Genomic DNA, 27558 nt, shown 5'->3' on the forward strand with positions numbered 1-27558 from the left:
AGCGCACATGTTCCCCAAGCGCGCCCACGTATTACGCAACATGACTAGCGCTCTCGCTAGAAGAGTCACGGCAATACCCGGACTTTCAGGCCTGATCAAAGAAGTCGCGACACATGAAGTGAGGCTCACGGAACACCGAAAAGCAATGGAATAAGTAATACTCTAACGGTCGAATGCTCGGTGACTGGAATCACAATCATATTTACTTCGACCCCAAAGCATGTTGTAGAGCCTCATACACATCAGCCTCTATCCGTGCTTCCATTTTGTCCTCCTCGGATCCGTTCCCAGCAGCAACTTTCAGCGCCTCTTGCAAGTTTGCACGAACAGCCTGAGAGGACAAACTTCAGAGCAAAACGACGCGTGCAAGAACAGAACTTACCTCAGAAGAGAATGACTCGAGAGGCGCAGCCTCTATGACGTTTATGGTCAGTTTGTTACCGGGATGTACAGTTGCGAAGCCCCCGGACGCTGGCGGTGTGCATTAATATCATTCGTTGAATACTACCAAATTTCAACACACCAAACCACTTCTTGGAAGCGTTTCCTGACTCAATAACCTCAATCATACCGGGACGCAGGGCCTCGATGGAGGGAACATGGTTTGCGAGGATACCCATGTCACCGGTCGCAGCGGCAACATTCACCTGGACAACATCTTTGGAGGTGAAGATAGCCTGCACAATATCTTTCAATTCGGAATGAATGGGAGGAGTTACAGCGGACGCACCTGGTGAGGAAGGACCAGGGAAAGGCTGATTTTATCAGCTACTTCAGCATATCCTCGTCGTTGCTGGGCAAACGTTGATGGAGCACGTCGAGCTGCAGACGAGAGCAGACGCAAGACAGACATGGTCAAAGTATTTTGTGGACGTGACCGAAAGATGAAGTGAGGAACGAAATGTCTTTGCTCGGACAAAGCCGGTTCATGATCACGTGACTGCGATAAATGTGACGTGACATTCCAACTCATACACAAGTTACAGCTTCTAATATCTAAGACTTTGACGACAAATCAAGAGGAACAATGTAGATGTCACAGACACCACATATCAACGACTGCTAGGCTTGGAATGGTACCCGTTGCTCGGCATGTAATCTTCTGGTAACAACTCAGGGACACGTCGCACTCCACGCTCACTGTTACAACAAATTAGAATCCTACCAAACGTATCATGTAAATCACTTACATCTCGTCCACAGCAACCAGGAGATCGTAGTTGATTTCCTGGCTCACGACAGAGTCGTATTTATAACTTGGGTGAGAGCGCACGAAATTACGAATCCAAGTTGCTGGCGTCTGTAAGGAGCCTAAAACTGATGTAAGCACATATTTGGAAAGAAATGATAAGCATGCCTGTTGCACGTCTACGGATAAGGTCGAGGTATTTGTTTATTTGTAGTTTGTCGCCCTCGTCGATATCTAAGGTGTCGGTATAAGCCTCCACGAGGCCAAGCAGACCAGGGAACTTTGATCCCTGAGAAAGAGTCAACTTTGGAAGCTGCAGGCAAAGGATGCATAACTACCTTTCCGGCAAAAATTTCTTCTACAGTCATCTCCTCATATTCATCGTCGATTGGTCCATCTTCCACACACGATGGTCGAGGAACAGGGGGGAAGCAATTGCGAAGCTTTGTCTCCTTCGCGGAAGTTATAGGCGAAGATGATCCAGAGGACGAGGGGGTACTAATGGTAGGCGAGATATGCCCTGGAGGGAGAACACTCTTCCGGAAATAAAACTTGCCAAAACGAGCCGCGTCTCTCCTCTGTGCACGCTCCATATTCTGGTCAACCTACCACAGTATCAGTCAAATGACATTAACGATAAATACCAGTACGAACCTTGGAAATAGGTATATAGAAATTTAGGTTGAATGCTAGGATGGCGCGGGAAAGAAGGACAATGAAGACGGCAAATGCAGCATTCTCAAAGTCTGTCATTTGCACTTCCATGCTACGAAACTCTACACGCCAGCCGATCTGAGAGTCTGGTGGGGGTGGTTTGAATCTAAGAGTCTGCCAGTTGGTGGATTGAATATTCTACCAACAAGTTCAGAACAGCAGAAAAAAGGAAGATAAGAGTGATGTCACCTCGAAGTGGTCATTGCTAGCACTGTCATCCTGATGAATGGTTTCCGAGAAAATAACGAGAGGATCTCGAATAAATAAATGTGATATATGCTTCGCAAGCAGCTCGTCTATGCCTGAGTCCAGAAAGTCAGTTGTGACAAAGCCACGAAGGCATCATACTCGCCGTCACTACGAAGACGTTTGAAGATACCCTCATTATAAGGTACAGGTGCGTCGTTATATTCGGGCTTGTTGATCCAATTGTTCGAGATATAGAGGTCAACACTGTCATAACGGGATTTAGGAATTACGTGGTTGTCTGTCGAGGGCTAGGATACTCGTTTAGAAACCATGATACAGGAACCAGAAGTATACTAACTTTCAAACCGCGTTCTTCTGGTGTGCGATCATCGACGCTGCCAGCGATGACGTTCCAACGGCAATCGACATCAGCAAGGTAACCTCTCCATGCGGGACTAGCTGCTGTCAAAGCAAGCTCCAGAACATCTTAGTACACCTAAAGTTGCCTCGCTAAAGCACCTACGCACCATTATTGGTCCAACAGGGATAAGAGCGTCATACATGCGCCTTGCTTCATCTACATTGCAGCTCTGGAAAGTGAGCTGCAAACAGCAACATCCCATTCCGAAGCCCATTGCGTCCATATAAATATGATCGATCAATGCCGCACCGTTCTTCGCCTCTTTTCACCAACAAATTAAACATATTCCAGTACATGGGGAGGGAATTGCACTCACCTGGGTCCTCTGGGTATATCGAACGTTGCCATGGTATAGTGGGGTCGACAAATGGCCGAGGTGTTTTTTCGTCAATGAATAAGGGAAGGTTGATTGCTACCTTGGAGTTCCGTCTACTGCGGATATTTGCAGTAAGGGTACTAGATAAATTTGGATAAGTTCTATACCTGTATAACAAATAAATCCATGGACTGACGGGAAACGTGCGTGAGGGTTCGTGATCTCCTCCGGCAAAAATAGGCTGTGACTAGACTTGGCATCGTCCGGCGAAAAATGAGGTTCTGTGAAGACGCCGTGCGTTCCCAGGCGAGGGAAAGACGTGAAGGTGAATGGGATTTCATTAGCTTTCAGGTGCTTTCTCGCGAGTGTACGTCTGGTTTAAGGCAAGGTTCAATACCGGGCCGTATACCCGAAGACATTGAAGCGCGACATTACCTGTAGCGCATGTTTGTCTCGACAGATAGCAAGTCTGGGATGGAGCCCGTGTATGGAGAGCCGGGGGTCGATTCGAGCATGTATCTTCCATACTCTGGGTGAAAAGTCGGAACAGTCATGCTGCGGGATAACTTCATTACGGCGTCATCCCCTGAGGATCTAGTTACTCACAGGGCAGGCGTATCGTCGTCAGTGAGGTCGCCTACAACCTTACTAAGCTTTGTGAGGATCTCCGTTTGGCGGAGGGAGAGCTTTGCGTTCTTCTCCTCATCGTCAAAGGTAACGACCATGTATTCCACCTTTCATTCTACATGTCAAGCGGGCAAAACTGCCAGGACTGGTTACTTACCTCGTCCCCCCATAGCAACTCATCGCCGCATCTGTCCTTAACCCGATTCCAGGTATGGAGAAACTGGGTGATGCCATGTTCCCGAACATGGTCTGCGTACTGCTTCGTTTCATCCCAAGTTAGAGGTGTTCCGAGATACAGGAGGCCCATGGCGTAAGGTGGCGGATTGTTCGCACAAGCTTGCTTGTGGTAAGTATATGAGAACGGGGCAAAAGACGCCTTTACCAGGACATACAAATAACTCACAAGCTGAAATTCAAAGAGCTAACATGACACCCTTACCAATCAGCCCGTGATAACGATTTGTAAGGTTACATAGGAATGCAGTCCCCCGTTATCATCGGTTATCATTATGGCATATCAAGTATTGTAAAGCAAATTTCAAAGCTTCAGGTACCACCCTGACTCACCCTGAGCACTAAGTTGGGATGACGCAGGACGACAACGCGCGTCGCAGCAATCCGCTAGAAATTCATTGAAAGGGAGTTCATCCGAACTTTTCATCGAGTCGCCCGCGTTTTTATTTTTAGGAAGGCAATAAGAGCGTGCCAACAGACGCCCATATCTCACGCGCACCTACCTTGTTGTGGGTCAGGGGTCAGGTGATGTATGATATTCAAAATCACCTTGTCCCTCCTTATCCACAATGTTCCAAAAGGAGGATATTCACAGGAGATATTCACACTATCGGTCATCCCTGCGTGGCTAATCTATGTATGCAGTCACAGGAAAACGATGCAGTTGACTCTCTTTAGCCGTTGCCGCCATTGGTTGTCCACTTCAAGACAATCTTCAGCGCAAGCAGAACATGTCTTAGCGCACGAGTCCACGCCTCTTCTTGACTGAACTGAAGTTTAACGGACGCTTCTCCTATCTTATCTTTAATAATTCTGTCCCCGAACGGTCAGGGTAACGTAGTACGAATTTAGAAGATGCTCACGCACTGGTGGGGAAATTCAACCGTAGGATCTTGAGACTTGACGGAATCGATGAGTTGCTTCAAGCACTCTAGGAATGCTACCATAGCAAAGTCAAACCGACGGTTATGTAGCAGGCGGCCGAGGTGGAGATCTCCTGACCCGTATAGTTCGTATGTCGCTTTGTCACCTACAGTTCTTTCAATGCGGGAGAATGAGCCCATCGGTATCAGGCGGTAGCTGTAAAAGATCATCAGTACGTATATATACATATACAGTGAGATCAAAATCTGGCTTACTTCTCAAATGTGTAGTCAAGCTTACGCGCAATTGTGTATAGCAACAGAAGGGTTTGACCCCATGCCGCATTAATTTCGGGCCATTCCACCTGCACATTGTTAGGAATCAGAGGTCATCATGAGAAAGGCTAACCTACCGGAACTCCGGGAACCCGCCCAAGCCGGAGGCCATTGATCGTTCCAAAGACACCATCATGACCAATGCAAAACGCGTCGTTGTAAACGTTTGTGCGTTCGAGCTTCTCGAGAGTGGCATAATCTGCAGCATATGCAGCCCGCAGTGACGCTAAACGTGAGGCTTGTTCAGCCGAGACTAGGAGGTGCTCATTGTGCGATCGCCAAAATCTACAACGGAAATTAATATGCAATCAGAGGAGCCCAAGAACCAACTTACTCGGCCTCTTCTTCTTCCAGAGCTCTCTCCTCCGCCCCCAACAACTTGAGCTCCTCATCAAGTTGCTCCCTCTCCCTGTCGGCAAGGCGCAGTTGTTCAATAGCGGCCCGTTCGTCGGCTTTGAGTCTTTCGATCTTTTTCTCTGCATCTTGTCTACTGAGATCCAAGCTCTCTCGTTCTCTTTCCTTCCGAACCTCCTTCTCGAATGCGATATAACCATCACGCTCTTTCTTTGTCTCATCAAGCTGCCTTTGAAGTGATGTAAGAACAATTTGTGTGCATTCCGCGCACAAAGGGTGATCAATGTCAGACCGGGTAGAAAGTACATTAAAAAGCCTCATAGTGGAGCGTAGGTGGTGTGAGATAGGTGTTGGATTCGGATGGTCTGGCTCAGGTTGCTGGTGTGCAGGTGGTTGATGAGTGTTTTTGGCTGGGAAGCTCTTTTGGTTTGCGGAAGAAGACTTCTTAGGCATTGCAGGCCCAGGGATCGGGGAAGGGATGCTGCGTATCATGCTCTCCTGCAGGAGCACAAAGGACTCATTCGGTGCTGGGAAGTTTCGCTGTGGCTGCTTCCCCTGAGCTCGAGCAGAAAGGGGAGGTGATGCCCTCGATTTTTCTGACGGTGTGGCCTGCTGCCATGCTGCTTTGCTAGCAGATGGGGATGGAAGTTGTGTTATTTTTTCGGCTTCCGTCATATAGCGCGCACGCGGGGGCGGCACAGAAGGCAAAGAGGCAACGATCATGTCATACGCAGAGGGTGCAAGATCTACCAGCGATGCGTCGAGCTGTTACCTATCGGTTAGCCTGAGGTCCTTGCGTTGCAAGAATGATTGTCACCTGCAGTGGCTCTTTGCATTGTTGGCATACGTAGCTCATCGTGATATGATGGATCAAGTGAATGATCCTATTGTTCCACGGCAGTCCAGATGTCAATACGTTGAAAGTTATGAAAACTTGTATAAAGTTCACAAGAGAAGACTACGCAAAGGGTATGTTCCACGGACTCATAGACTGATGTATTACATAATTTTTGTGGACCAGTCCAAGGCCTCGGTCCACATGAGTTTCACCACCCACGACCGCTCCTGGAATATGCACGCCGCAAACGATCGTGCTAAGAATCATGTACTCTCCCAAATTTCCCAACATGAGTTAAAACTACGGAATATACCCTCGAACCAGCTGCGGTAGTCAGTTCAATGAAAAAACGCGTTGTAAATGACGAAGAGTTACGGCAAACACGCGTCTTTCCACCTCATCTTCACGAAATAGAAGTTCCTGATTCCTGACGCGGCGTAGTCATATTATTATCTTGCATTCTCAGGAGCCGATTCGATGGTCCGGTGACACTTCTCCTTCTACTCAGATTGCTCCAGCACAAGGAGAAGAATAAATGTTTGGTTTGGCCAGGTAAGACTCAGGTATGTTCCATTTCACATTGATCATGTCCGAAGGTGATGCGACTCCGCATGCCACTGTGTTTGATGCCCGTTCCTTGGTTTAGCGGTAACTCTTCCGCGTCAATGAGCGCGTGTTTTACGCGCTGCACACATATTTCAAAGACACGCTAGCCTGATGTACTATGTATAAATGGTACTTAAGCTATCGCTTGCTGCTATCGTTTATAATTCAGTTCCCCCGCATCGTCAATTCGTCGAGAGGTGAGTGATGCCCCCATTTCGAGGGTACTCATCTCCTAACCGTTCCTAGATGACTTCTCGTGTATTTGCTCTGTTAATTGGTATCGACGATTACAAATCCGGAAGAATCTGGAACCTTGAAGCGTGCGCCCACGATGCGCAACGCATGAAACAATGGCTCATGCAAGATCTCCAAGTACCCAAAGAAAACATCGCGCTTCTCCTCAACCAAGAAGCCACGAAACATCGTATTGAAGATACATTCATGAGTCACCTTGTTAACAATCCTGCTATATCACAAGGCGACGCGTTGATTGTATATTTTGCTGGTCATGGAAGCACCCTGCGCGCACCACCAGACTGGTGTGAGGGTAAGCTTCTCAGCGTGCAGGTCTTGTGTCCGTACGACCACGACACAAAAGGACCAGAAGGACGTGTAGCAGGCATATCTGACCGCTCCCTTTTCGCGATGCTGGCAGAGCTCAGCCTCATCAAAGGTGACAACATCACCCTCATTCTCGACTGCTGTTTTCCAAATGCACAACTTGGCTCAAGCACTAGAGACCGCCGTTTCGTCCGCTACACGCCCACCTCTAAAGCCACGCCCGAAGATCTATTTTTGGGCTTGTGGCAAGGCGCTGTTGGGCAGAAGTTTAGAGGAGAATTCGGATTCTTCCAGGACGACTGTCAGAGTCACGTCCTCCTTGCCGCCTGCCGGCCGGGTGAGAAGGCATTGGAGTGGAAGGAAGGAGGAAAGTTCACCTCGGAACTTCTGGCTGTCAAGGACGCACTCCCTCTTCATCAGATGAAATCTTCCGATTTATCAGAGCATCTTACGAAGGGCTTGGCCCACATTCATCAACACCCAGTCTGCGTTGGCCAACGCAAGGACCGAGTTATCTTCAATGGTGTCCCCTTTGTTGCCGACGCCTCCCTTGTTCCCGTTAACGGCGAAAAAGACCGCCTTCGTCTGGAAATGGGGGCCATGCATGGCGTTGTTGAGGGCACCGAATTCAGCCTTCACGAGCACAATCGCTCTGGCTCCACCAATCCGTTACTCGATAACTTCCGCGTGTATGAAGTTTACCCTACGTGGTCACTTGCTAGGCGCAAGAGCATGAACAAACCTGGCGGTCGGGGTTCATGGGCACGCATTACTCGATGGAACAGCCGCACCCCTTTCCGAGTTTACGTCAAGAGAACATGCTCTTCTCTTTTCAGGCGCCTCTTTGGGCGCAGCAAGAATTCAGAAGAAGAACTGGACGGAATCCCTGTAAAGGAAGGCTTGAATATCGTGCAAGTCGAGACTTCTGCTGAGGCGGACATGTCGGTTGGTGTTCACACTCGAGACGTACGGGTCCAAAATCTTGATCACCTCGTTCCTGCCACTGCCCACCCACTTATACGCATCGAGAAAGATAGGTCCAGATCTGGCGTCATCCTCAGCGAAGCCGCACGCTTCCACATGCACCTCCACCGAACCAATCCGGCTAAACCGTTTCACGAATCACTGGGGATGGAAATTTTCCGGGTTGACCCCCACACCCAGCGACGTGTTGGCCCAAACCTGTTCGTCGATGGAACGGCAGCAATATCGCACAGTGAGGGAGCACGCTACGCCGTAGTCCTCCACAATCACTCAGATACGGATCTCTGGCCGTATCTGGCTTATATGGACTCCAATGGAGTTGACATCCAGTTGCTATACCACCCTCAGCCATCGTACCCTATGCCCCCACTGCGGAAGCGCAGCTATCTTGAAATAGGCTGCATGGGCAGTGGTATTCCGCCTCTGAATTTCCCATTTCCTCATAACCAGCAGCAAGAGTCTGCTTTCTTAAAGTTGTTCGTCTCTACTTCGTACACCTCGATGGGGTTATTGGAGCAAAGCTCTTTGGCGCATACCTGTCCGCCCACACCCGTCCCGCCTCCTACACCCACAGTAGAATCGAAAGATCAACCGCAAAACTGGGACACCGCACTCGCATGTGTCATCATGAGAAGGGTGAAAAGGAAAGATCGAATATGAACCATATGTAATTTCGCTTGTTCTGGATGAGTGGAAAGTTATCGGAGCGGGCTTGGCATGCAGTATTTAGGTCGTTTATTGATTTTTATAGTGCTACAAATGGGCTACTCTGAGCTACTGTGTTCGATATTGTATGGTCTCGTGTCATAATAAGCAGTGGTAGACAAGGAACAATCCTGAGTGCTGAGTGCTGAGCAGAAGATCAATCGATAACATGTGGTAACAGTTACGTTTTGTTGAACGGCTCTCAGGAGCTACACAGCCACTGCAACGAAGACACGAACGGTCAGTGGTAGCATTCTTACTGGAACTTCTACTAGTAGAACCACAAGGTGAACGCGAGGTTGTCTGTTCCCCCGACTCAATTATCTATGGAACCAGAAAGACCACCAGAACCCTCTCAAGACTCTGCCAGTTTACTCAAACGATTGGCTGGTCCATCCTCTACCAAAGCCGGGTTTGTCACCTCCTAATAATACTTGCACCTCGACACGTTTGACAGCTTGTAGCCTCGCTCATGACCAGACCGCAATCAATCGCATTATTGCTGAGGCGTCCAAGGGTTCCAAGTTCTATGAGGCAAGCCCACGCTGCTCAAGCCACCCACTATATCACTCAGAAAGATCCATAGAATGAGAAGCGCAAAGACAAGGAACTATCAGAACGTATTAACAAGATCCTGAAGCAACGTGACGAAGCCCTGCAGGGCGTCAACTTACGTGCGTGAATCAGTCGGCCTCAAGCTAAAGTTGGATTCAACGCTTTTCCAGGTCCAATTGAGAGAAACATTGATCACCTCGTGAGCAGCAATTACAACTCAGGGAGCGCATTGAGGCAAGCCTCATTATAGCTCGAAGAACTCGAATCACAACGCGATTTGAGCCAAATTGTGGTGCATGTTGACATGGATGCTTTCTACTGCAGCGTCGAACTCCTTGATGACCCATCGCTGCAAGGGAAGCCATTTGCCGTGAGCTTGCAAAGTCATATCGATGCTTTATCGTGAATCGCATTTCCTTAGGTTGGAGGTGGGGTAATTTCTACTGCTTCCTACGATGCGCGCAAATACGGCGTGCGCTCCGGGATGGCAAGTCCGTCTACGTTTCCTGTGTCCCGTTACACCATTCTCATCATGTCCTTTTAGCATTTGTTGCCAAGAAGCTCTACCCCGAGCTTATTCTCCTGAGATCTAATTTTGAACGTTATTCAGAAATGTCTGATAAAGTCATGGACATCTTCGAGAGATACGACCCTACTATGCTTGCAGCCGGATGTGATGAAGGATACTTGAAGTGTGTCGTGGCAACCGTTTTTGAGCGTGTCGGTATTCATTGTCTATCTACTCAGCATCACGGAATATTGCGAGGGACACATGATGGATGCAGATACCTGTGTGCAAGAAATTCGTGACACCGTCTTCAGGGAGACATCCTTGACAGTGAGCGCTGGGATTGCTCCGAACAAGGTGCGTGTTTGTCTTTCCCCAACGAAGCCGTAGCTTACGGTCCTCAGATGCTAGCAAAGGTCACTTGGATAAATGTGTTTTGGTTGTCTTCCTGATTGAACCTTTATGCCGCTTAGATATGCTCAGACAAGGTTCTATGAATGTCGCGAAATTAGGTGATTCGACGCTGACGTCCGCTACAGAACAAGCCGAATGGTCAATACCATCTGCCGTTCGACCGCACTTCTATCAAAGCTTTCATGCACGATCTTTCAATCCGCAAGGTGCCCGGGGTAGGACGTGTCAACGAGCGCCTTCTTGAGGCCATAGGCATCAAGGTCAGTGCTCACGATGCCGTATCAAATTTCACTGATTCCGCATAGAATTGTGGTGATATCTTCAAGCATAGAGCGACGCTGCAGTTAATGGACAAGCAGTTTGGCCTGGTATTTCTATTGAGAACATATCTCGGCGTCGCATCTAATGTTGTACAACCCATCCAACGAGAGGAACGGAAAAGCATCGGTGCAGAAAGGCATGTGTCATGTTGCTCTCGTCAGCGTCGTGTTTCAATAACTATTCAGGACCTTTCACGCTTTGAGTAATAAGATACAGATCCTGAGGAAACTGGAAGAGGTGGCGGAAGAACTTGAACACGATATGGTCAGAAGAGGCTGGACTGGGAAAACGGTGACACTCAAGTATAAGTTGGACACGTTCCAAGGTAGGCCACTATCTGCACAACATTCAGACATATCACCTCATGTCCCGCAGTCTTTACGCGAGCAAAGTCATTTGACCGTTGGGTGAGTTCGAAGAAGGAAGACCTTTTTGCAGTGAGTGAAGGACGTCTCGGAACTCCCGTCCACCAGACTCACATCGAGGTACATCAGATCGGCAAAGAATTATTACTGCCTGAACTGCCCCTCACCCTCCGACTAATTGGCTTGCGAGTCACCAAGCTGAAAGACCTGAATGCCCCAGAACCGGCAGGAGGTATCAAGAGGGTATGCTTTATTATGTTCCACCGTCAACAATGTCAATAACAAGTTGTTACAGTTTTTTGAATCTACAAATTCATCGCCAAGAAAGAGACCGAGACTTGCAAGCGACACGGAGGATTGTAACGATGATCAAGACGAGGCTGGAGAAGACTATGAATCGATGCCAGGGTTCTATGAAGAAGAAGAAAACGTAGAAGGACGGGATCTCGATGCTCCCGACGATGAGGAGCAGAATCATATCTCTCATGATGTAAACCCTACAAACCATGAACGACGACTACGACCACCAGTGTCAGCTCCAGGGCCTTCTCGGACAATACCAAGTAATTCACCGTTCCCGGCAACCACGTCGAAGCCAATGAGCGCCAGACAAGGGGATCATGCCCGGCATCAAGAGTGCCCTATTTGCGGGAAGTTGCTGGACACGGACAACAAAGGGCTAAACGCACATATTGACTTCTGTCTGAGCAGAGATGTCATTATGGAAGCCCAGACTGAGGCACAGAGCGCTGTGAAGGAACCGAAGGATCTCGTACTTTCTTGGCCGAAGGGGAAACGGTAGCGGAAGCTCGAAAGTAGGAACTAAGACATCTCGCCAATTTCGCCAGAGTTGTCAATGCGCCATGTGGCTCAAAACGGGCTGGCAAGGATGTCAGTGGAGTGTCACATATAATACATAATATGATGGAACTTGAACACTCACTTATCTCGACAATTCCACCAGTGTTGTCCATGAGCCATGTGGCTCAAATCCAGTTCTGGACCTCCTCTGGGTATCACTAACATAGTCCAAGGACTATAAGAAAATGTCTCTCGTGAAGCGGGTGGTACCCAGAATAGGAGCCGATGACTGGGTCCCAACATCCATCCATCATCTCCCAGCGAAAAGGATATCAATCTGCAGTCATCATGGGAGGTGCCCTCAGCGTTGTACAGCACGTGTGACGAATTTGATGAGATGGAAATGAAGTCACACGCGGTGTTGGGTATCTTGGTAGGGGTGGCATCTGTCGGATGTGTGGTGCGACTGTCACAGGAGGAGGGTGCTGAACAATCTTTATCGGCACAATCCTGGAATGCCTTCCCAATTGCTGCATACCAGACCCGGACGGTCCTATCCCGCGAACCAGACACAATACAAGTACCATCTGGCGAAAACGAGACTGATTCAACAGAATCAGTGTGCCCACGCAAGGGCTCACCGACTGGCTGCCCTGTCACCGCACTCCACACTTGGACAGTGTGATCATCTGAACCAGTCACGATGCGAGTTCCGTCGGGTGAGAATGAGACTGATGTAACCGTACCAGTGTGCCCCTGCAAGGGCTCACCGAGTGGTTGTCCCGTGGCTGCATCCCACAGCCAGACAGTCTTATCCCAAGAACCAGATGCGATGCGAGTTCCATCCGGCGAAAACAAGACTGAGTTGACCCAATGAGTGTGCCCTTGCAAGGGCTCACCGACTGGCTGGCCCGTCACTGTATCCCACAGCCGGACAGTCTTATCCCACGAACCAGACACGATGCGAGTACCATCTGGTGAGAACGAGGCTGAGTAAACCCAACGAGTGTGCCCCCGCAAGGGTTCACCGACTGGCTGGCCTGTCGCTGCATCCCACAGCCGGACAGTCATATCCCTTGAACCAGACACGATGCGAGTCCCATCCGGCGAGAACGAGACTGAGTAGACTGGACCAGCATGCCCCCGCAAGGGTTCACTAACTGGCTGCCCCGTGGATGCATCCCATAGCCGGATAGTCATTACACTCGAACCAGACACAATGCGAGTACCATCCGGCGAGAACATGACCGACATAACTTGACGAGTGTGCCCCCGCAATGGCTCACCAATTGGCTGACCAGTGGATAGATCCCACAGCCGGATAGTGTTATCATCCGAACTGGTCACGATGCAAGTTCCATCCGGCGAGAACGAGACTGATGTCACTGTACCAGTGTGCCCTTCCAAAGGCTCACTGACCGGCTGTTCCGTCGCTGCATCCCACAGCACAACAGTCTTATCTGAAGAACCGGTCACGATGCGAGTCCCATCCGGCGAGAACGAGACTGAGTTAACCCAATGAGTGTGCCTTTGCAAGGGCTCACCAACTGGCTGCCCCGTTGCTGCATCCCACAGTCGGACACTGTTATCCGAAGAACCAGACGCAATACGGGTCCCGTCCGGCGAGAATGAGACTGACATAACCCGACCAGTGTGGCCCCACCAGGGCTCACCAACTGGCTGCCCCGTTGCTGCATCCCAGAGTCGGACGGTATTATCATATGAACCAGTCACAATGCGAGTTCCATCGGGTGAGAATGAGACTGATGTAACTGTGCCAGTATGCCCCTGCAAGGGCTCACTGAGTGGCTGCCCCGTTACTGCATCCCACAGCCGGACGGTCATATCCCCGGAACCAGACATGATGCGAGTACCATCTGGTGAAAACAAGACTGAGTTGACCCAATGAGTGTGCCCTTCTAATGGCTCGCCGACTGGCTGGCCCGTCGCTGTATCCCACAGCCGGACAGTCATATCCCTTGAACCAGACACGATGCGAGTCCCATTCGGCGAGAACGAGACCGAGTAAACCGAACCTGCGTGCCCCCGAAAGGGCTCACCAACTGGCTGCCCCGTGGATGCATCCCACAGTCTGACAGTGTGATCCCAAGAGCCAGTGACAATGCGAGTCCCATCCGGCGAGAACGAGACAGAATTAACCGAATCAGTGTGTCCCCGCAAGGGCTCACCAACTGGTTGCCCCGTCGTTGCATCCCACAGCCGGATAGTGTTATCATCCGAACCAGTCACAATGCGAGTCCCATCCTGCGAGAGTGAGACTGAATTAACCGTATCAGTGTGCCCCCTGAGCACAGCCTGAACAGTCGGCCAGTTCATGTCACGTCCACATGCCAAACGAAGAGAATTTGGAAACCGCGCAGAATTTTTTGTAGATAGCGCAGAATTGACAGGCGAGAACGGCAGTGCTGATACATACAGATGTGGTGTGCTGTGTAAAATGATGCCACCAAAGATTTGAATAAATTTCCGCACGTCCATTGCAGTCGACGAGATATCTTGGAATCCTGAGTGACCCTGTGGTTGCGCGTGAGCACTTTTTCTGGCGCTCAGTAACCATGTGCTCACCTTCATCCACTTGTCAATGAGCAGAAGTGCGGCAACTGCACCACTGAGCGCGTCGATAAGGCCGAGTAACTCGAGCCAGAAGAGCAGACGCTCGTGGTGGAGGAATAATTTTATTTCTTTTGCAAGTTCCGTATCGAAGCCCGTTGTCCGTACATGTGCAGCCCAAGATCGACAGGAATAGGATAGATGTGGGGGGATGCATCTTTGTACCCGTTCTGGCAGCTCGGGGTCTTCGCAATTAGGCAGATACGAAGACTGTAAATTACAGATATTGAAGGAAAGTTCATGTTCCATCACACCAAGTGACGCAAAAGCAAGGTCCCGTTGCACGTTCGACAGGTCCACAAAAAATTCCCCACTGTATGAGTGGTTCGTCAGAAAATCACGAAAGGATGCGTGAAGAGGTCGGATGGGAGTAGATGAGTTGGTGGTGCCACTGAGGAGAGATCCCATGTATTCAACAACAACATCCACTTTGTAATGCTCGTTTTGGTCTGGGAAATGGCTCCGCATGGCATTTAGGGACTCTAAAGAGAGGGGCTCAGCTGCGCCAAGGATTTGTGCCATCACGGAACGAAACCTCGCTAGCTGCGTTTGCTGAAGCGTGGCATTTGAACATTTATCCTTCCGCAAGGTCTCTGCCAAAATGAAGTGATACATATCATACAACAAGTTCTCCCGCTTGGCAGGATCGCGGGACACTACGGCATTGAAGGAATCCATTCGAGAGAAACCAGCAGGGGGGACTTTGATGAACTCGCAAGCAATACGTGCCCACTCGAAAAGTCCGTCGGCTTTCTCAGCGAGGGCTGCAAACTCTCGGATCCCAAAATCCGAGAGCCCTTCCAGCTTCTTCGATACGTAAGCATAGATGTCGCGCTCCGCAATTTCTGGCGGAATTTCATCCATGGACATTCGTTGAATATGCGGAGCACCGCCGAACTCGTCATCAATGTCGCGTAGCGGGCGCGAAGTAACGATAAACCGGAAGTTGGTGGGGAGTTCAGTGATTTGGGGAGCATTCAGGTTCTGAAGTTTACCGGCAAGAATACGGAGAAGGTCACTCCGTGTCTCGACTCTGCCGCTCTCGTCCAGTGCGTCGATCACAATCACGACAGGTCCTACAGTCGACCCTGAGAGCTTCCCTAGTGGTTCCACAATAAGCTTCTGCCACTGCTGGACGACATCCACCGTGTTCTTGAGCGCACTTTCAATCTGGACCGCATCTGCCAATGCTCGTCTAATCCCCGGATCACGGTCAGCCAGGTCGCGCGCGATGGTGGGAAAGACCTTTTCATGACGGCGGTCGGCATCTCGGTGGCGGTCGAAACAGAAACATGAACCAAGCCCTCCCATATCGTGGAACCAGTTAGCAATTGTGTGAGCGATAGCTGATTTTCCCGTGCCTGCAGGACCAGATAGCCACAGCACACGTGAACCAGCATCTCCACTGCTGTAGATCCATTCAGCGATCTGGGAGAGAATTTCCGTGCGCGTCCCCGGTAGGCATTGTTTCCTGGTATCTCGTCCAGCGCCGCCTGCATTAGCAATACCACTGAGGTTCAGAGTATCGCCTGAAGAGCATGAGTGACTGTTAAAGTCGAAGCATGACCAAATCTTTACCTGTACGATGTACATAGATAGCTATGTTTCGAGCAACTTGGTCGCGAAATTGTTGCATAAGCCCATCCAACGCGTCACTATACCGTTGAATCGTGACATTTGTTTCTGAAAGAACATTTTTCTTGAGTCTCTTCCCTGTGATAATGATACAGGAATCAGAATGTGCAATACGGAATAGCTTATGGGTGACTCACAGAAGTTCTTGGTTTCAGCGTAATCTCTTATGAACCGGGAACATTCGAGAGTCTGTTGAACTATCCGTCCAACAATACTCTGCATCGATGAAATTTGGCGAAGTGTCCCATCTTGTGTCATGAACTCATAAACTTGACCCAACTTTTTCAGAAGCAGAATTACCGCTTCGTCGTGATCCGCTTGAGTGAGAACCATCTATACGGATAACTGCTGAACAAGTATAGAAATGAAAGCGAAATCAAACATACATTCGATGCGCGAGAAAGCAGGCCCAGCGCCATCTTTGCATATGGATGAACCTGTGGAACAGTATGAGCTCGGTTCTGATCAAGAGGAAAGGCTCATACATCTGCAATCGTCGCAATCACAGAGTCGAATATCCTGAGAGATTGGAGATACGTGGCCTCGAAATTGTCTGCGGTGTCGAGATCCGCTGGTGCACTTCGGGCTGCGGGCGCCACAGTTCTCGCAGGTCCCCAAGGTATATTCCTGTGATCTGCAGTATCATGGACATCCCGAAGTGCCGCGTCCACAGATTGCGGATCAACATCTTGCTCCGCACCAGAAGGGGTATCCTGAACCTGTGCGACCGCCAGAAGTTGAAGAGAGAGAGCAGAAAACAGTTGGAGCACCTACTTCAATATTCGGTGTCGATGAAGCAACTTCATGACCGGCACTTGGGCCCTGGACTCGAAGAACAGGATCGTGCCTGCGGGAAACCTTCGAGCGCTTTTGGACGATTCTTAGCCTTATTCCAGGAAATTATGGATTCTGGTCGACTCACAGACATCTCCTCAGTCACATCCTCAACCTTCCCCGGCAACTGGCGTATTTTACCACTGGGACGGCTCTGAATGATCGAGGATGCAGCATCAGAGTCAGCATTTCAAGTGGTGAACGAGTCATGATTCTCATACTAAGCTTTGACCAGGCATTCCTTCGCCAGATCTGAGGGCATCTTGAGAGATTGGCATGTCGGATACATCTTCGTCCATCGCAAACAGTTGAAGGTGTATGTATATCAGTGATTCAATCTGAGCAAAGTTGGGTGAGAAGTTAATAACTGGAGAACGTTGTTGGCAAAGCGACCACAACCAGTGCAAAGGCAATTGATATTCTCGAGCGCTAAACGTTTGATATTCGCTTGCCACGTACGTTTCTGAACTCTTGACAATGTCAGACAACGGCGGCCACACGTCGTCCTCAAAGTCTTCAACAACCACTACTTACCTCTCTCAATAGACATCCTCGACGAAATGCGCCAGTGCGTTGTACTAAGTCGCATTTCATATAGTACCGCATCCCTAGCCGGGCCTGCACAGACCAATAATGCAACACACATTGTCACGTTTGCAGGAGAAGAAGCAAAGTTTGGGGCCGTTACTGCGCTTGGAGTCAGTGCTAATCATGTACATCAATGAATCGTGAACAGTGCTTGGCAGACTCTAGCGACGTTCTCACCGGAGACCAGTGACTTGTCCGTGTTCCACTAGGTTCCACTCCCGTCTATTAGAAGGAACGACCAACTTCCTTCGTCTATATAGGGCTGGCTAGGGGAGACTAACTCCTGTCTGATGTGTTAATTTTTTTATTACAAACTGCTGATCGCCTCATCACCTTCTGTCACTCTCGGCTGCCGAAACTGTCTTTTTTTAGCACGAGAAATACGACACTTTAAACTTGCCTGTCGCATTTCTGTCCCACCCTGCGCTACCGTCTACCATTGCTGCTCTGTTCCAAAAAGCATTCCCGTCGGCACATGCAACAACCTCGATAGGGACTCTACAGAAACTGAACCTCGTGCTTCAGCTACAGGACACGAGATGTGTGCATGCGTTCCAGTGCGGAGTGGTCACACCGGAGTCTATGCTGGTGAGGCCCACCCTCGTTTGAAAGACTAAGTACCGTTAGTGACTCAAAGCGCATCAAACATAGGGAATTCCCCTGTCTTCTCGAGCATATAGCTTGTTCCTCGCAGACGGACGTCTTGTAGCCTGCCCGGCCCTACGACACGAATCGAAGGGGACGTTCGACAAATGGCGCGAATTGCGACGGAGTTGTGATAGACCGTGCGGGATGCTCTTGTGATCCGTCCAACATGGTACTTGTCGAAGAAGCTGAAAGGCCTTTCGAATGTTGGGAGCAGATTACAGCCCTTGCTGGGTACATCTTGCGTGCGAATCCATCAAAGCACCCTCTAGCTTGTCGCCAAATGAGTCCTTCCATACTATGCTGGGGTGTCCCGCGATCCTGCCAAGCAGGGAAACTTATTGTTCAACTTGTATGATGGTATGTATCACTTCGTTTTTGCAGAGATCGTACGACAGGATCTATGTGCAAATGCTTTCAGCATACCCTGGCTGCTGGGCCCTGGCAGCTAGCGAAGTTTCGTTCCGAGATCCTCAAGAGTCTTGTTGATGCACGTGACTAAAAACGTGACTTACAATTGGGCGTGGGCATGTGTTAGTAATAGGAGGTATTAAAACTACCACTTCCATTACACACAACTCTCGCACAACTATGCTCACACTTCTGGACAATCAGACGTTCAGAGCGAATGTTCTCCAAATGATCAATGGTCTTCAGACTACTGAGCAGTTGATCCATCACGTGATGCCGGCACTCCTGGGGATCGAATCATCGATTGTTCAATGGATAGATTCTTTATTCACTCTCCCATTATGTTGTTTATGGTTGAGGGTATAAACGTATCTGTTGCACGAGACGACTCTTCTGAAATTTCTCTACTCTCTGTGTCTTTCTTGAATTCTCATGCACTCACTCGTTCTCGAGAGGGTGTGTTTCGGGCTCTTGTGACTCTGCTCGAAGGAGATGTTCGGTTCTCTACTGATTTTCCGTTCGCACTTCGCGATACCTTGCCGGTCACGGTCGTCCTAGGTCGTGATTGGTACACTTTCGACCACTGAAAAACGCGGAGCAGGATCATCAACAGCACTGACCGACTTTAAGATTGAGAAAAAGTCCCGTACCAAATGACTGACAACTTTAAAATGACAGCCGCTTGCAATCTTTGTACTATCAGCTCTTTCTCGCTCCTGTGTCTGTAATCACTGTTATCAACGTTTCTTGAAATAGCGCATTCAACTGTATCTCTAATATTCTTGTAACACCACTAATGGGTCTCGCAGGATTTAGGGAGGCGTACGAACACCGGTGTAGCCAAAAAACAGCTCCTCAACACGCTGAGGAGCCGGCTGTTATTGACGACTAACAGTTAGAACGACAGACTCAATTGGAAACAACAACCCAGGGTCGGAAATCGCCCTCACGTGCGCGCATCGAAATCTCGATTCTCTACCTGTACAGTGTACATACAGGGCCGCACTCAATGCCATCATGTCTAGTCGCTCGCCATCACATCCTCCGCACAATCCTTTCCCCAAAGGATCTCACCTCAACCTCTGAGTTCTCTATTGCGCATGACGCATGGCGTACCAAAAAGTCATCCAGGTCATTTCGGCGGCGTAACGCTAGCAGCTACACTCGAGCGTACAGCAGCAGCACTACTAGTACAGAAGCCTCCAATGGTTCTCCCAAGAAGGAGGCGTCTTCAAGTAATCACAAATCCGAGGTTTCAGCTCTGTTACACAGAATATCAGCCTTTTTACCTCGTGCACTCTCGGGAACTACGAATGATGGCGGAATACAGTCGGCTCAACTCTGGAGCGAACTTTTGAGCGAGATTGATGAGGATTTGTCAATATCGCGGTCTTCCACTGTCAGAAGCGCGCGTCGTCGGTAAGTCCTTCCTCCAACTTTCTTTGCTTTGCATCCGACGAAGTTACTTTCTTCTAGTATGCGGAGCTGACCAGTGGGACCGGCTCCCATGAGCTTATCACAGCTCTCCTCGAAAACCCGTTTACGACTGACGAGGCTTATAGCGATATCCTTCGCAACCGGTGGAAAAACCAGTCTGCATTCCTCACAATCGAGTGCGTCCATCTTCAATTCTATACGTTTCCATGCTGCAGATACTCAAAAAGCATTCAGTCACTGGCCCCTCAACCTCCCTCGTCAATGACGCCCTCACAATTCCCTCATCCTGGCTCCAACAATACCCCTTCCCTATCCAACTCACCGAAATCCCCTCACTCGCTTCCCACCCCTCCCTCCCAAAAACGCTCCTCAAAGCAGACGTTCTGATCCTCCTCTGCAATCCACTAACAACACCCCTACCCACGCTCATCTCCAAAGCCCATTTCGTCCTTCAAAGACCGAGAACGATACTTTTGCTCACTGGTTCTGGTTCTGGCTCAGAACATGTACTGGAACACGTCACCAAGGAACTCGGGGCTGCAGGCTGCGCCCCTGGAAAGGTGATTGCAGTGGATCCTATTCGTGCGTTGGAAGCTGTTTCGGCTTTTAAGAAGGACCCTTCGTGTCCTGCTGCGATTCAGAAGTATCAGGATGATTTTACGGGGTCGAGGGTGTCGCTTCTTGGTGAGGTGTTGGCGGGGATGCTTGGGTTCAAGGAGTCGGGACGCGCATCAACAACATCAACATCGCCATCATCGTTGTTGTCGGATATCTGCACGCGTAGCGCCTTGATGCAAATGCACGGCGCTCTTCACGCCAGCGCCCAATCAGTATCCCAAGCACGCATAGCCATAGACCGGGTATTCACAAGCGCTAGCGAGCTACAATCGCAAGTCGAACAAGTCCGTGCGAGGGCAGACAAGGAGGTGCTTTTGGAGTCTGGTATAGACGAAGCTTTACTCCGCGGTTCGAAAGAGATGAAAGCTTTGCTAGAGTCGTTGACTTGGCTGAAGATGATGTGGCGTGTGGATGAGATAGATGTTTTGGTGGGGTCTGCGTTGGAGAGATATTGGTGTCGGGAACTTGAAAACCAGGTATGCGCACCGCACACAACTTTTTTTGCCATATTGTGACGCTGATACCTCGTAGCTGATCCTTCAAACGGGTCATCTAGCATCTACCCAAGCATCCCTAACATCATCCACATTCTCCCAACTCACCAAACTCGCCTCTCCCTCCCAATCCCCACACTGCATCCCCACATTCAACTCCCCAATTCTCTCCAACAACCTCCACCAACTCACCCACTCCCCAACATACACACTCACCCCATCCACCCTCACCTACCCCATCCAAGCACGCCGTTCCCAACTAACAAAACACACCACCACGCGTCTCCACCGTGAGGCCCAAAATGCCGTCCTAGGTGCCTTTGGTGGTTTTTTCGGGGGTGCTGGATTAGGGTGGTGGCTTGCCTTTGGGGAAAGCGTTTTGAGCGTTGGCGTTGGAGCGGGGTCGGAAGCTGGGACTGCGGTGGGTGCTGGTGCGTTTGTTGCTGTTGCTGGTGTTAGGTGGGCGGTGGGGAAGTGGGAGAAGGCGAAGAGGAGGTGGCTGGAGGATGTTGAGAGGGTCGGGGAGGGGTTGAAGAGGGATTTGAAGGTGAGTTTTGAGTGTTTTTTGTGTGGATTGGACTGAACTGATGGGTTTGATAGGTGACGCTGCAACAGGGCATCGAGAAGAATGTCGCGGTTGTTCCTATAGCTGCGTATCAGGGGCTCCGGAAGCTTGCTGGGAAACAGCAAGAAGAGATGGAAGTCGTTAGGAGCGATCTTATGTCGATGCAAGCGGATGTTGAAGCGCTTGAAACTGGTCGAGCTTCATAGTGCATCACATCTGTCCTGGATGATTTAGATGCAAATAGATGCAAGACATGCTACGCTAAATGATGGTGTACATGTACCATAAAAATTCCGTTGCGTTCATGGGCTCGTGATGATTATCTTTGGAGAGAGGGGGGATGTCTTGAGAACTCTTGTGCTGTTGACGTGGTGTGTGTACCATCCTTTTCATTGCTATCATCACCAATATCAAACAGCTGTTCTCTTTTGTCTTTGCTTTGACTTGGGCGAATTGAGTATGCAAACTAATTAGGTCAGGTTTATGTGGGGTCGAGGTGATGCGATCACTGGCACAGGTGAGTTTGGGACAAGTGATATATCTGTCTAAAGGTTACAGGCCTAAATATATCACCTGCCTTCTACAATTGGAGAAATCAATGTGTCATAATGATATAATGATCTGAGCGAACGGCGGAGGTAGAACTAGTGACACTGAATGGGCCTCTCGAAGTGCTGTTTGCTGACGCACTGCCTCAGTGAGTTGGCGTTGAACTGCGCGCCTATTACTCGACGACCGAGAGGTCTGCCGAAGCAATTCTCGGAGATGGGCAACGAGCTGTGTCCACCAGCGTATCAGTGCAGCATATGCTGACGTTTCGGAGAGCCCCCTCCCTTCTTCTACCATTTCTTTTTGCAATTGGACGGGCTGAGGAGTTGCGGCGTCAAAATGCTTGACGATCTCCCATGCCGAATCAAAGGAAGAGGTGAATCTGGCTGTTCGGGCTCCATGCAACATCATTTCCTGCCAAAATTGCGTCTTCAGCTGTTGTTCCCGCTGCGATCCAATATGTTCGGAAACTTCGTCCCACATAGTGGTGGTGAAAATGACGTTTTTGAGGGCGTTCGTGCCGCACAACTCCTTGAACACCGCTAAGGTCCTCAAGGGTGTCCCACGCATTCGACTCTCCGTAATGCGCTGGAAGAATAGGATGCCGCTCAAGATGATGTGTTCCTTGTAGCTAGAGATGGTGGAAGAGTATTAGTTCAGATTTTGATTCTTGTTGCGGGTTGTACTTGCGTTTTCACCAACCACTCAGCAATGATGTTTAAAATTTCATGATCTGCTCTCATACTATCTTCAAAAGAAGGGGTATCCACAAATACCACATCGCGCCCACTCCCATCGGGATGAGGATAAGTGAAAGCAGTAATGTCTTGAGTGCATGACTCCATATCGTGGCCGACCCTGGCACGTTCGCTTCGTGTTGCGACATTGATAAACTAGATAATGATTCGGAATCTATCATAGGTGAAGGCAATCAAGATGAGTGCTCACCGAACTCTTCCCTGTCCCGGTCGAACCAATGATTCTGTGCACCTCGAAAATTATGCATCGCATCAGAACATGCTGCGAGGAACTCACGCAATGATGATGTCCTGGGGAGATTGCAAACGTTGGACAATGTCTATTGCTCGGGGGCGAGATGCAGGATTTTTTCCCCAGCATTTGTTCATGAGGTACCACATGTCGTCATCCAACTGGGGTGCGGCAGGACGAAGAGGTCGCTCGTCATCGATAACAGCCTTCATGACCGCCATACCCATTCCAGAGAACCGTGGATGCCCAACAAAAATCTGTAGTGGCATGAGAAGACTTAACAATGACACAGATTAACAATACCTCGTAGCACACACAAGCGAATGCGTAAACATCGCTTTCCAACGTATTTGGCTCGCTTTTTACAGGATTGAACAATTCAGGAGCCATGTAATGTAGGGTTCCACATCCGGTTGAACTAGCGGATTGCGATACAGATTCTGATGCAAGCCTGCAGAGGCCGAAGTCTGCCACACAGGCCCGACGAGATGGAGAGATTAGGATATTTCTCTGCAAAGACTGCCATGTGAACATTTGAGTTGAAAGTCGACTTGGGAGATAACGAACGCCTTTCAAGTCGCCATGAACCACAGGGGGGTTGAAGGAGTGCAGATATCGAAGACCACGAGCTACATCCATCACCTAACATATTGTTCCCTGAAGAGCTTGAAATATCTAAACACCACGCACCAGAGAACGTCGATTTGCGTCTGGATATTCTTCAAGGAAGTCGACGATAGTTCCATTTTCCATCCATGTCGATACGAGGCACAGGTGGGACGGTCTTTCGGGCCAGTGATACACGCCGTGGAATGGTAAGACGTGCTCACTGGAAAGTTGCCTCCATAACACGGCTTCCTTGCAGAATGCCTGTTGATTTAAAAGTCAACCAGTGGGCTAGATATACAAGTAGGTAGGAGACCTTGATCACTCTCTCAAGGGTATGTTTTCCAATGGGACGCATGACCTTAATCGCAACAGCATGTTCCCCCATGTCGCCTTTCCATATATCTCCAAAACCCCCACCAAAAACTGGACCCCCTGCTTGAATACGGACATCCTCCAGAATCAGGCATCGAGGGAAAAGACTTGAGTTCTTAGACAGAGCAACAATTTCACGTATGATTGGCGATCGAATTTCAACGTCGTCAGTGTGATCAATCAGCTAATGAAAGGCGCCACGGTGAGTGAATGGTGAGAACGAGTTCAAATATTCGCGACGCCACGGACCATACCTCCTGCAAAAGATCGAGCAAAGACTGGGCTTGCGGTCCTTTTTGACGCTGAAGCAGTTCCCGCAGTTCCCTGTTTTTCAGGATGACAAAAATGCGAGCTGTGATGCATAGCATATCGAGTCTCAATATCCCATCGATGCAAGCTGCGGCATTGGAGTCGTTTTGCTGTCCATAATTCAACACAAAATTTTGATTTTTACTTTTGAACCCACCTCCTCGCACCTTTCGAGGAAATTACACAGGGTGGTTTGGATGTCACGATAGCAAATGAGAGGAGAGATCTCGTTAATTTCAGTGGTCCACTCGGAATGCTTTGATAGGAGATCATCCAACAAGCTAGAAACAACTTTCGTGATGACAAACATGAACATGGAAGACCCATGACATACCTAGGTTTGCAGGCGCTCACATATGCTACGGCACATTGAAAGAGCCGCTGCAAGGTGATATGTTGACTAGATCACTCAGTAGACGAATATCTGACTGACTGGGAATGCACATGAGCCCGAAAGTTCATGATTACTGATCCGCGTGCGCGCAATCGATGCTCGTATGTCCTCGGTGTTCGCATCCAGCCAATTGCTCGGAGCTTTGACCAGAGAAATTGATGAATTGAAGACCCCAAGGGCATCTGCTAATCGTCTTGGTACGTCACCGGAGTCCATATTGACAGCGCAGAGAAGACAACGTTGGATACTATTACTACTTATTTTAACTTTATTAGTACCAAATATTATTAGTAATAATTCGAGTCGCGTACATGGTGTTAGGCCGCATGCTTGGCAGCCCGCTACCTTGCTGACTCGGCGTTTTTGGATCAGACATCGGTGCTCCGATGATCTACCACGGACGGAGCACGACTGCCAATACGAGATAATACTGTAGAAGCTGTCCATGTAGTCCATGTAACAACGGCAGATCTTGCACAAGTCCCATACAGTTCATCGTTCGGAGTTACCAAGCCTGACGATGGCCTTTCAAGATCACGTTAAGCATATACTATAACATAGTATGTGAAGGACACAAGTTCTTGAGAGATAATGAGATTTAAGGAAGCTTTTCAGAAGAATAGTCTTTCCAGGGCTACAACCTGCAGCCCTAAGTTCTTTGGCGACGTGTTCCAGCACATGTTCCGCGCCAGAACCAGAACCAGAACCAGTGAGAAAAAGCATTGTTCTCGGTTTTTGGAGCTTCGGAGATGAGCGTGCCAGGTAGGGATGTTGTTAAAGGATTGCAGAGGAGGATGAGGACGTCCACTTTGAGGAGCGTTTTTGGGAGGGAGGGCTGGGAGGAGAGTAAGGGGATTTCGGTGAGTTGAATGGGGAAGGGGTATTGTTGGAGCCAGAATGAGGGGATTGTGAGGGTGTTGTTCACAAGGGAGGTCGATGGGCCGTGACTACCAGAACACCTGTTGAGTATCACCGGGGTACATGCAATATGGAACATTGATTATAGACGCACTCGATTGTGAGGTATGCAGACTGGTTTTTCCACTGGTTACGAAGGATATCGCTATAAGCTTCGTTAGTCGTAAACGGGTTTTCGAGGAGAGCATGTCGAAAGGGTCGGGGAGGGGTTTAAAAGGGATTTGAATGCGAGTTTTAAGTGTTTTTTGTGTGGATTGGACTGAACTGATGGGTTTGATAGGTGACGCTGCAACAGGGCATTGAGAAGAATGTCGCGGTTGTTCCTAGTGTTGCGTATCAGGGGCTCCGGAAGCTTGCTGGGAAACAGCAAGAAGAGATGGAAGTCGCTAGGAGCGATCTTATGTTGATGCAAGCGGACGTTGAAGCGCTTGAAACTAGTCGAGCTTCATAGTGCATCACATTTGTCCTGTGTGATTTAGATGCAAATAGACGCAAGACATGCTACGCTAAATGATGGTGTACATGTACCATAAAAATCCCGTTGTGTTCATGGACTCGTGATGATTATCTTTGGCGGAGGAGGGGGAATGTCTTGAGAAGTCTCGTGCTGCGAACGTGGTGTGTGTATACCATCCTCTTCGTCGCTATCATCGCCAACTCCAAACAGCTCTTCTCTTTCGTCCCATACGTCGTTTAAGCGGGCGGCTTTGGTAGGTTTTGACTTGAAAGCCGCGGAGGGTTGGGAGTAAAGAGGTAGGAGCTGCGTTCCAGACGTTCCTTCGTCGTCTGACGCGTCTTCTGCATCTGAAGTTTCGTCCGTTTCTAAAGGGCGGTATAGGCGTGCGATCTGGGATATTGGGGTTCGCGTGAGATGGCTGGATGATGTTGGGAGTGCATACCTCTCGCCGCGAACGGTAATATTTCTCGATGTAATATGCGAGATAGAGTCCGAGGGTTGAGCCCAGCCAATTTGCCTGTGAGGTATGTATGAGTAATGGATGAAAACTTTCATTTCACAACGCATACCACTACGTCACCGGATTGAAATTCCTTGGACTGGTTCCCAATGAGCTTGTACGTGTGCAGAAGAGGAAAGGGGACGTACTGGAAGCATGGACTGTACAATCTCGCTTACGAAACCTCCAAAGAAGAAACATATGACAGCGGTGAATATCAACCCTGAATGACGCCAGAACCATATCCTACGAGCCTCCCTATATCCAAATGAATTTAGCAAAACGCCAGCAAGTCAACAAGCGGAAAACTCACTCCTCTACGTCGAATATAAAGTAAAACACGCCTGTGGCGACGCACAAGCAGGTGAAATGGAGGAACTTGTCGTTGAGGGGGAGAGAATGGGAGAAGTTTGTAAAACCTAGGAAAGCGAGTATTACCATGATGGCGCACGTGAATACGAGGAACCACTGTGATGTGCATGATAAGTTACTAGTGGTAGGTGTGATGAAGGGTGGTTTACCGGTCGTAATCGAATGGGTAAGTCGGATTTTGGGAGTTGGATTCTGTGTGATTTCATTATTGATTTTGATAGCTTCTTGAGTTGCTTGCGCATTGTTTTTGACGGCGAGCTCGATGCCATCGGCGACGACGGTAGTTGCACTTGCCCTGCCATGAGAGTCAATGACCGCAGCGGCGGGAAA

At 49.3% G+C, this 27558-nt stretch overlaps 8 protein-coding genes across 8 annotated transcripts; 3 read left to right on the forward strand and 5 right to left on the reverse strand.

Moving 5' to 3' along the window:
• Window positions 1-57: 57 nt before the first annotated feature.
• On the reverse strand, window positions 58-909 carry EDB91DRAFT_719206 (epsilon subunit of F1F0-ATP synthase N-terminal domain-containing protein). The gene is made up of 4 exons (XM_041328191.1): window positions 731-909; window positions 524-677; window positions 383-471; window positions 58-331 (listed from the first exon to the last, which is right to left on the reverse strand). Exons 1-4 carry the CDS (start codon window positions 851-853, stop codon window positions 203-205), a joined length of 495 nt encoding a protein of 164 aa, XP_041173504.1. The 5' UTR covers window positions 854-909; the 3' UTR covers window positions 58-202.
• Window positions 910-937: 28 nt separating this feature from the next.
• On the reverse strand, window positions 938-3853 carry EDB91DRAFT_1154116 (glutamate-cysteine ligase-domain-containing protein). Its single transcript, XM_041319545.1, has 14 exons — window positions 3614-3853; window positions 3436-3563; window positions 3265-3384; window positions 3026-3202; window positions 2830-2969; window positions 2620-2774; window positions 2451-2567; window positions 2256-2400; window positions 2093-2205; window positions 1844-2041; window positions 1528-1794; window positions 1358-1478; window positions 1191-1311; window positions 938-1140 (listed from the first exon to the last, which is right to left on the reverse strand). The coding sequence occupies exons 1-14, from the start codon at window positions 3761-3763 to the stop codon at window positions 1053-1055; spliced, it is 2040 nt and encodes a 679-aa protein (XP_041173505.1). The 5' UTR covers window positions 3764-3853; the 3' UTR covers window positions 938-1052.
• Window positions 3854-3904: 51 nt separating this feature from the next.
• On the reverse strand, window positions 3905-6193 carry EDB91DRAFT_719853 (APG6-domain-containing protein). The gene is made up of 6 exons (XM_041328192.1): window positions 6061-6193; window positions 5224-6008; window positions 4967-5174; window positions 4830-4918; window positions 4558-4770; window positions 3905-4503 (listed from the first exon to the last, which is right to left on the reverse strand). Exons 1-6 carry the CDS (start codon window positions 6097-6099, stop codon window positions 4365-4367), a joined length of 1473 nt encoding a protein of 490 aa, XP_041173506.1. The 5' UTR covers window positions 6100-6193; the 3' UTR covers window positions 3905-4364.
• Window positions 6194-6649: 456 nt separating this feature from the next.
• Window positions 6650-8935, forward strand: EDB91DRAFT_719924 (uncharacterized protein). The gene is made up of 2 exons (XM_041328193.1): window positions 6650-6884; window positions 6934-8935. The coding sequence occupies exon 2, from the start codon at window positions 6934-6936 to the stop codon at window positions 8890-8892; it is 1959 nt and encodes a 652-aa protein (XP_041173507.1). The 5' UTR covers window positions 6650-6884; the 3' UTR covers window positions 8893-8935.
• A 328-nt stretch (window positions 8936-9263) lies between these two features.
• Window positions 9264-11902, forward strand: EDB91DRAFT_1238923 (IMS-domain-containing protein; the record flags this gene model as incomplete). Its single annotated transcript, XM_041321782.1, has 16 exons — window positions 9264-9349; window positions 9402-9471; window positions 9524-9611; window positions 9663-9698; window positions 9750-9862; window positions 9914-9983; window positions 10037-10184; window positions 10240-10357; window positions 10405-10416; window positions 10474-10488; window positions 10540-10674; window positions 10720-10871; window positions 10921-11060; window positions 11111-11172; window positions 11230-11343; window positions 11396-11902. The coding sequence occupies 16 exons, from the start codon at window positions 9264-9266 to the stop codon at window positions 11900-11902; spliced, it is 1866 nt and encodes a 621-aa protein (XP_041173508.1).
• A 7752-nt stretch (window positions 11903-19654) lies between these two features.
• On the forward strand, window positions 19655-22065 carry EDB91DRAFT_1305688 (uncharacterized protein; the record flags this gene model as incomplete). Its single annotated transcript, XM_041325038.1, has 5 exons — window positions 19655-20064; window positions 20139-20262; window positions 20298-21176; window positions 21232-21741; window positions 21795-22065. The coding sequence occupies 5 exons, from the start codon at window positions 19655-19657 to the stop codon at window positions 21963-21965; spliced, it is 2094 nt and encodes a 697-aa protein (XP_041173509.1). The 3' UTR covers window positions 21966-22065.
• A 297-nt stretch (window positions 22066-22362) lies between these two features.
• Window positions 22363-24898, reverse strand: EDB91DRAFT_1252111 (TKL/TKL-ccin protein kinase; the record flags this gene model as incomplete). The annotated part of the gene is made up of 10 exons (XM_041323464.1): window positions 22363-22939; window positions 23011-23201; window positions 23257-23290; window positions 23344-23555; window positions 23602-23808; window positions 23866-23940; window positions 23989-24168; window positions 24221-24463; window positions 24534-24698; window positions 24746-24898. The coding sequence occupies 10 exons, from the start codon at window positions 24896-24898 to the stop codon at window positions 22363-22365; spliced, it is 2037 nt and encodes a 678-aa protein (XP_041173510.1).
• Window positions 24899-26447: 1549 nt separating this feature from the next.
• EDB91DRAFT_1058710 (uncharacterized protein) lies at window positions 26448-27497 on the reverse strand (the record flags this gene model as incomplete). The annotated part of the gene is made up of 6 exons (XM_041314181.1): window positions 26448-26747; window positions 26800-26874; window positions 26927-26956; window positions 27006-27114; window positions 27170-27324; window positions 27378-27497. The coding sequence occupies 6 exons, from the start codon at window positions 27495-27497 to the stop codon at window positions 26448-26450; spliced, it is 789 nt and encodes a 262-aa protein (XP_041173511.1).
• Between the last annotated feature and the right edge of the window lie 61 nt (window positions 27498-27558).

The sequence above is a fragment of the Suillus paluster genome (genome assembly GCF_016628075.1).
Source record: "Suillus paluster strain FC165 chromosome Unknown EDB91scaffold_63, whole genome shotgun sequence".
NCBI lineage: Eukaryota > Fungi > Basidiomycota > Agaricomycetes > Boletales > Suillaceae > Suillus > Suillus paluster.

Excerpts from the sequence above, each read along its gene's own strand:
- EDB91DRAFT_1154116 (XM_041319545.1), bottom strand. The coding sequence starts at position 3,763 with ATGGGCCTCCTGTATCTCGGAACACCTCTAACTTGGGATGAAACGAAG. Across the intron at positions 2,775-2,829 it reads GATATACCCAGAGGACCCAG|AGGCGAAGAACGGTGCGGCA; the intron begins GTGAGTGCAATT and ends GTTGGTGAAAAG. Across the intron at positions 2,206-2,255 it reads CAAACGTCTTCGTAGTGACG|GCATAGACGAGCTGCTTGCG; the intron begins GCGAGTATGATG and ends TTCTGGACTCAG.
- EDB91DRAFT_719853 (XM_041328192.1), bottom strand. The coding sequence starts at position 6,099 with ATGAGCTACGTATGCCAACAATGCAAAGAGCCACTGCAG. Across the intron at positions 5,175-5,223 it reads CTGGAAGAAGAAGAGGCCGA|ATTTTGGCGATCGCACAATG; the intron begins GTAAGTTGGTTC and ends TTTCCGTTGTAG. Across the intron at positions 4,504-4,557 it reads ACGGTTGAATTTCCCCACCA|AATTATTAAAGATAAGATAG; the intron begins GTGCGTGAGCAT and ends GTTCGGGGACAG.
- EDB91DRAFT_719924 (XM_041328193.1), top strand. The coding sequence starts at position 6,934 with ATGACTTCTCGTGTATTTGCTCTGTTAATTGGTATCGACGATTACAAA.
- EDB91DRAFT_719206 (XM_041328191.1), bottom strand. The coding sequence starts at position 853 with ATGTCTGTCTTGCGTCTGCTCTCGTCTGCAGCTCGACGTGCTCCATCA. Across the intron at positions 678-730 it reads CCCTGGTCCTTCCTCACCAG|GCTATCTTCACCTCCAAAGA; the intron begins GTGCGTCCGCTG and ends GATATTGTGCAG. Across the intron at positions 332-382 it reads TCGAGTCATTCTCTTCTGAG|GCTGTTCGTGCAAACTTGCA; the intron begins GTAAGTTCTGTT and ends TTGTCCTCTCAG.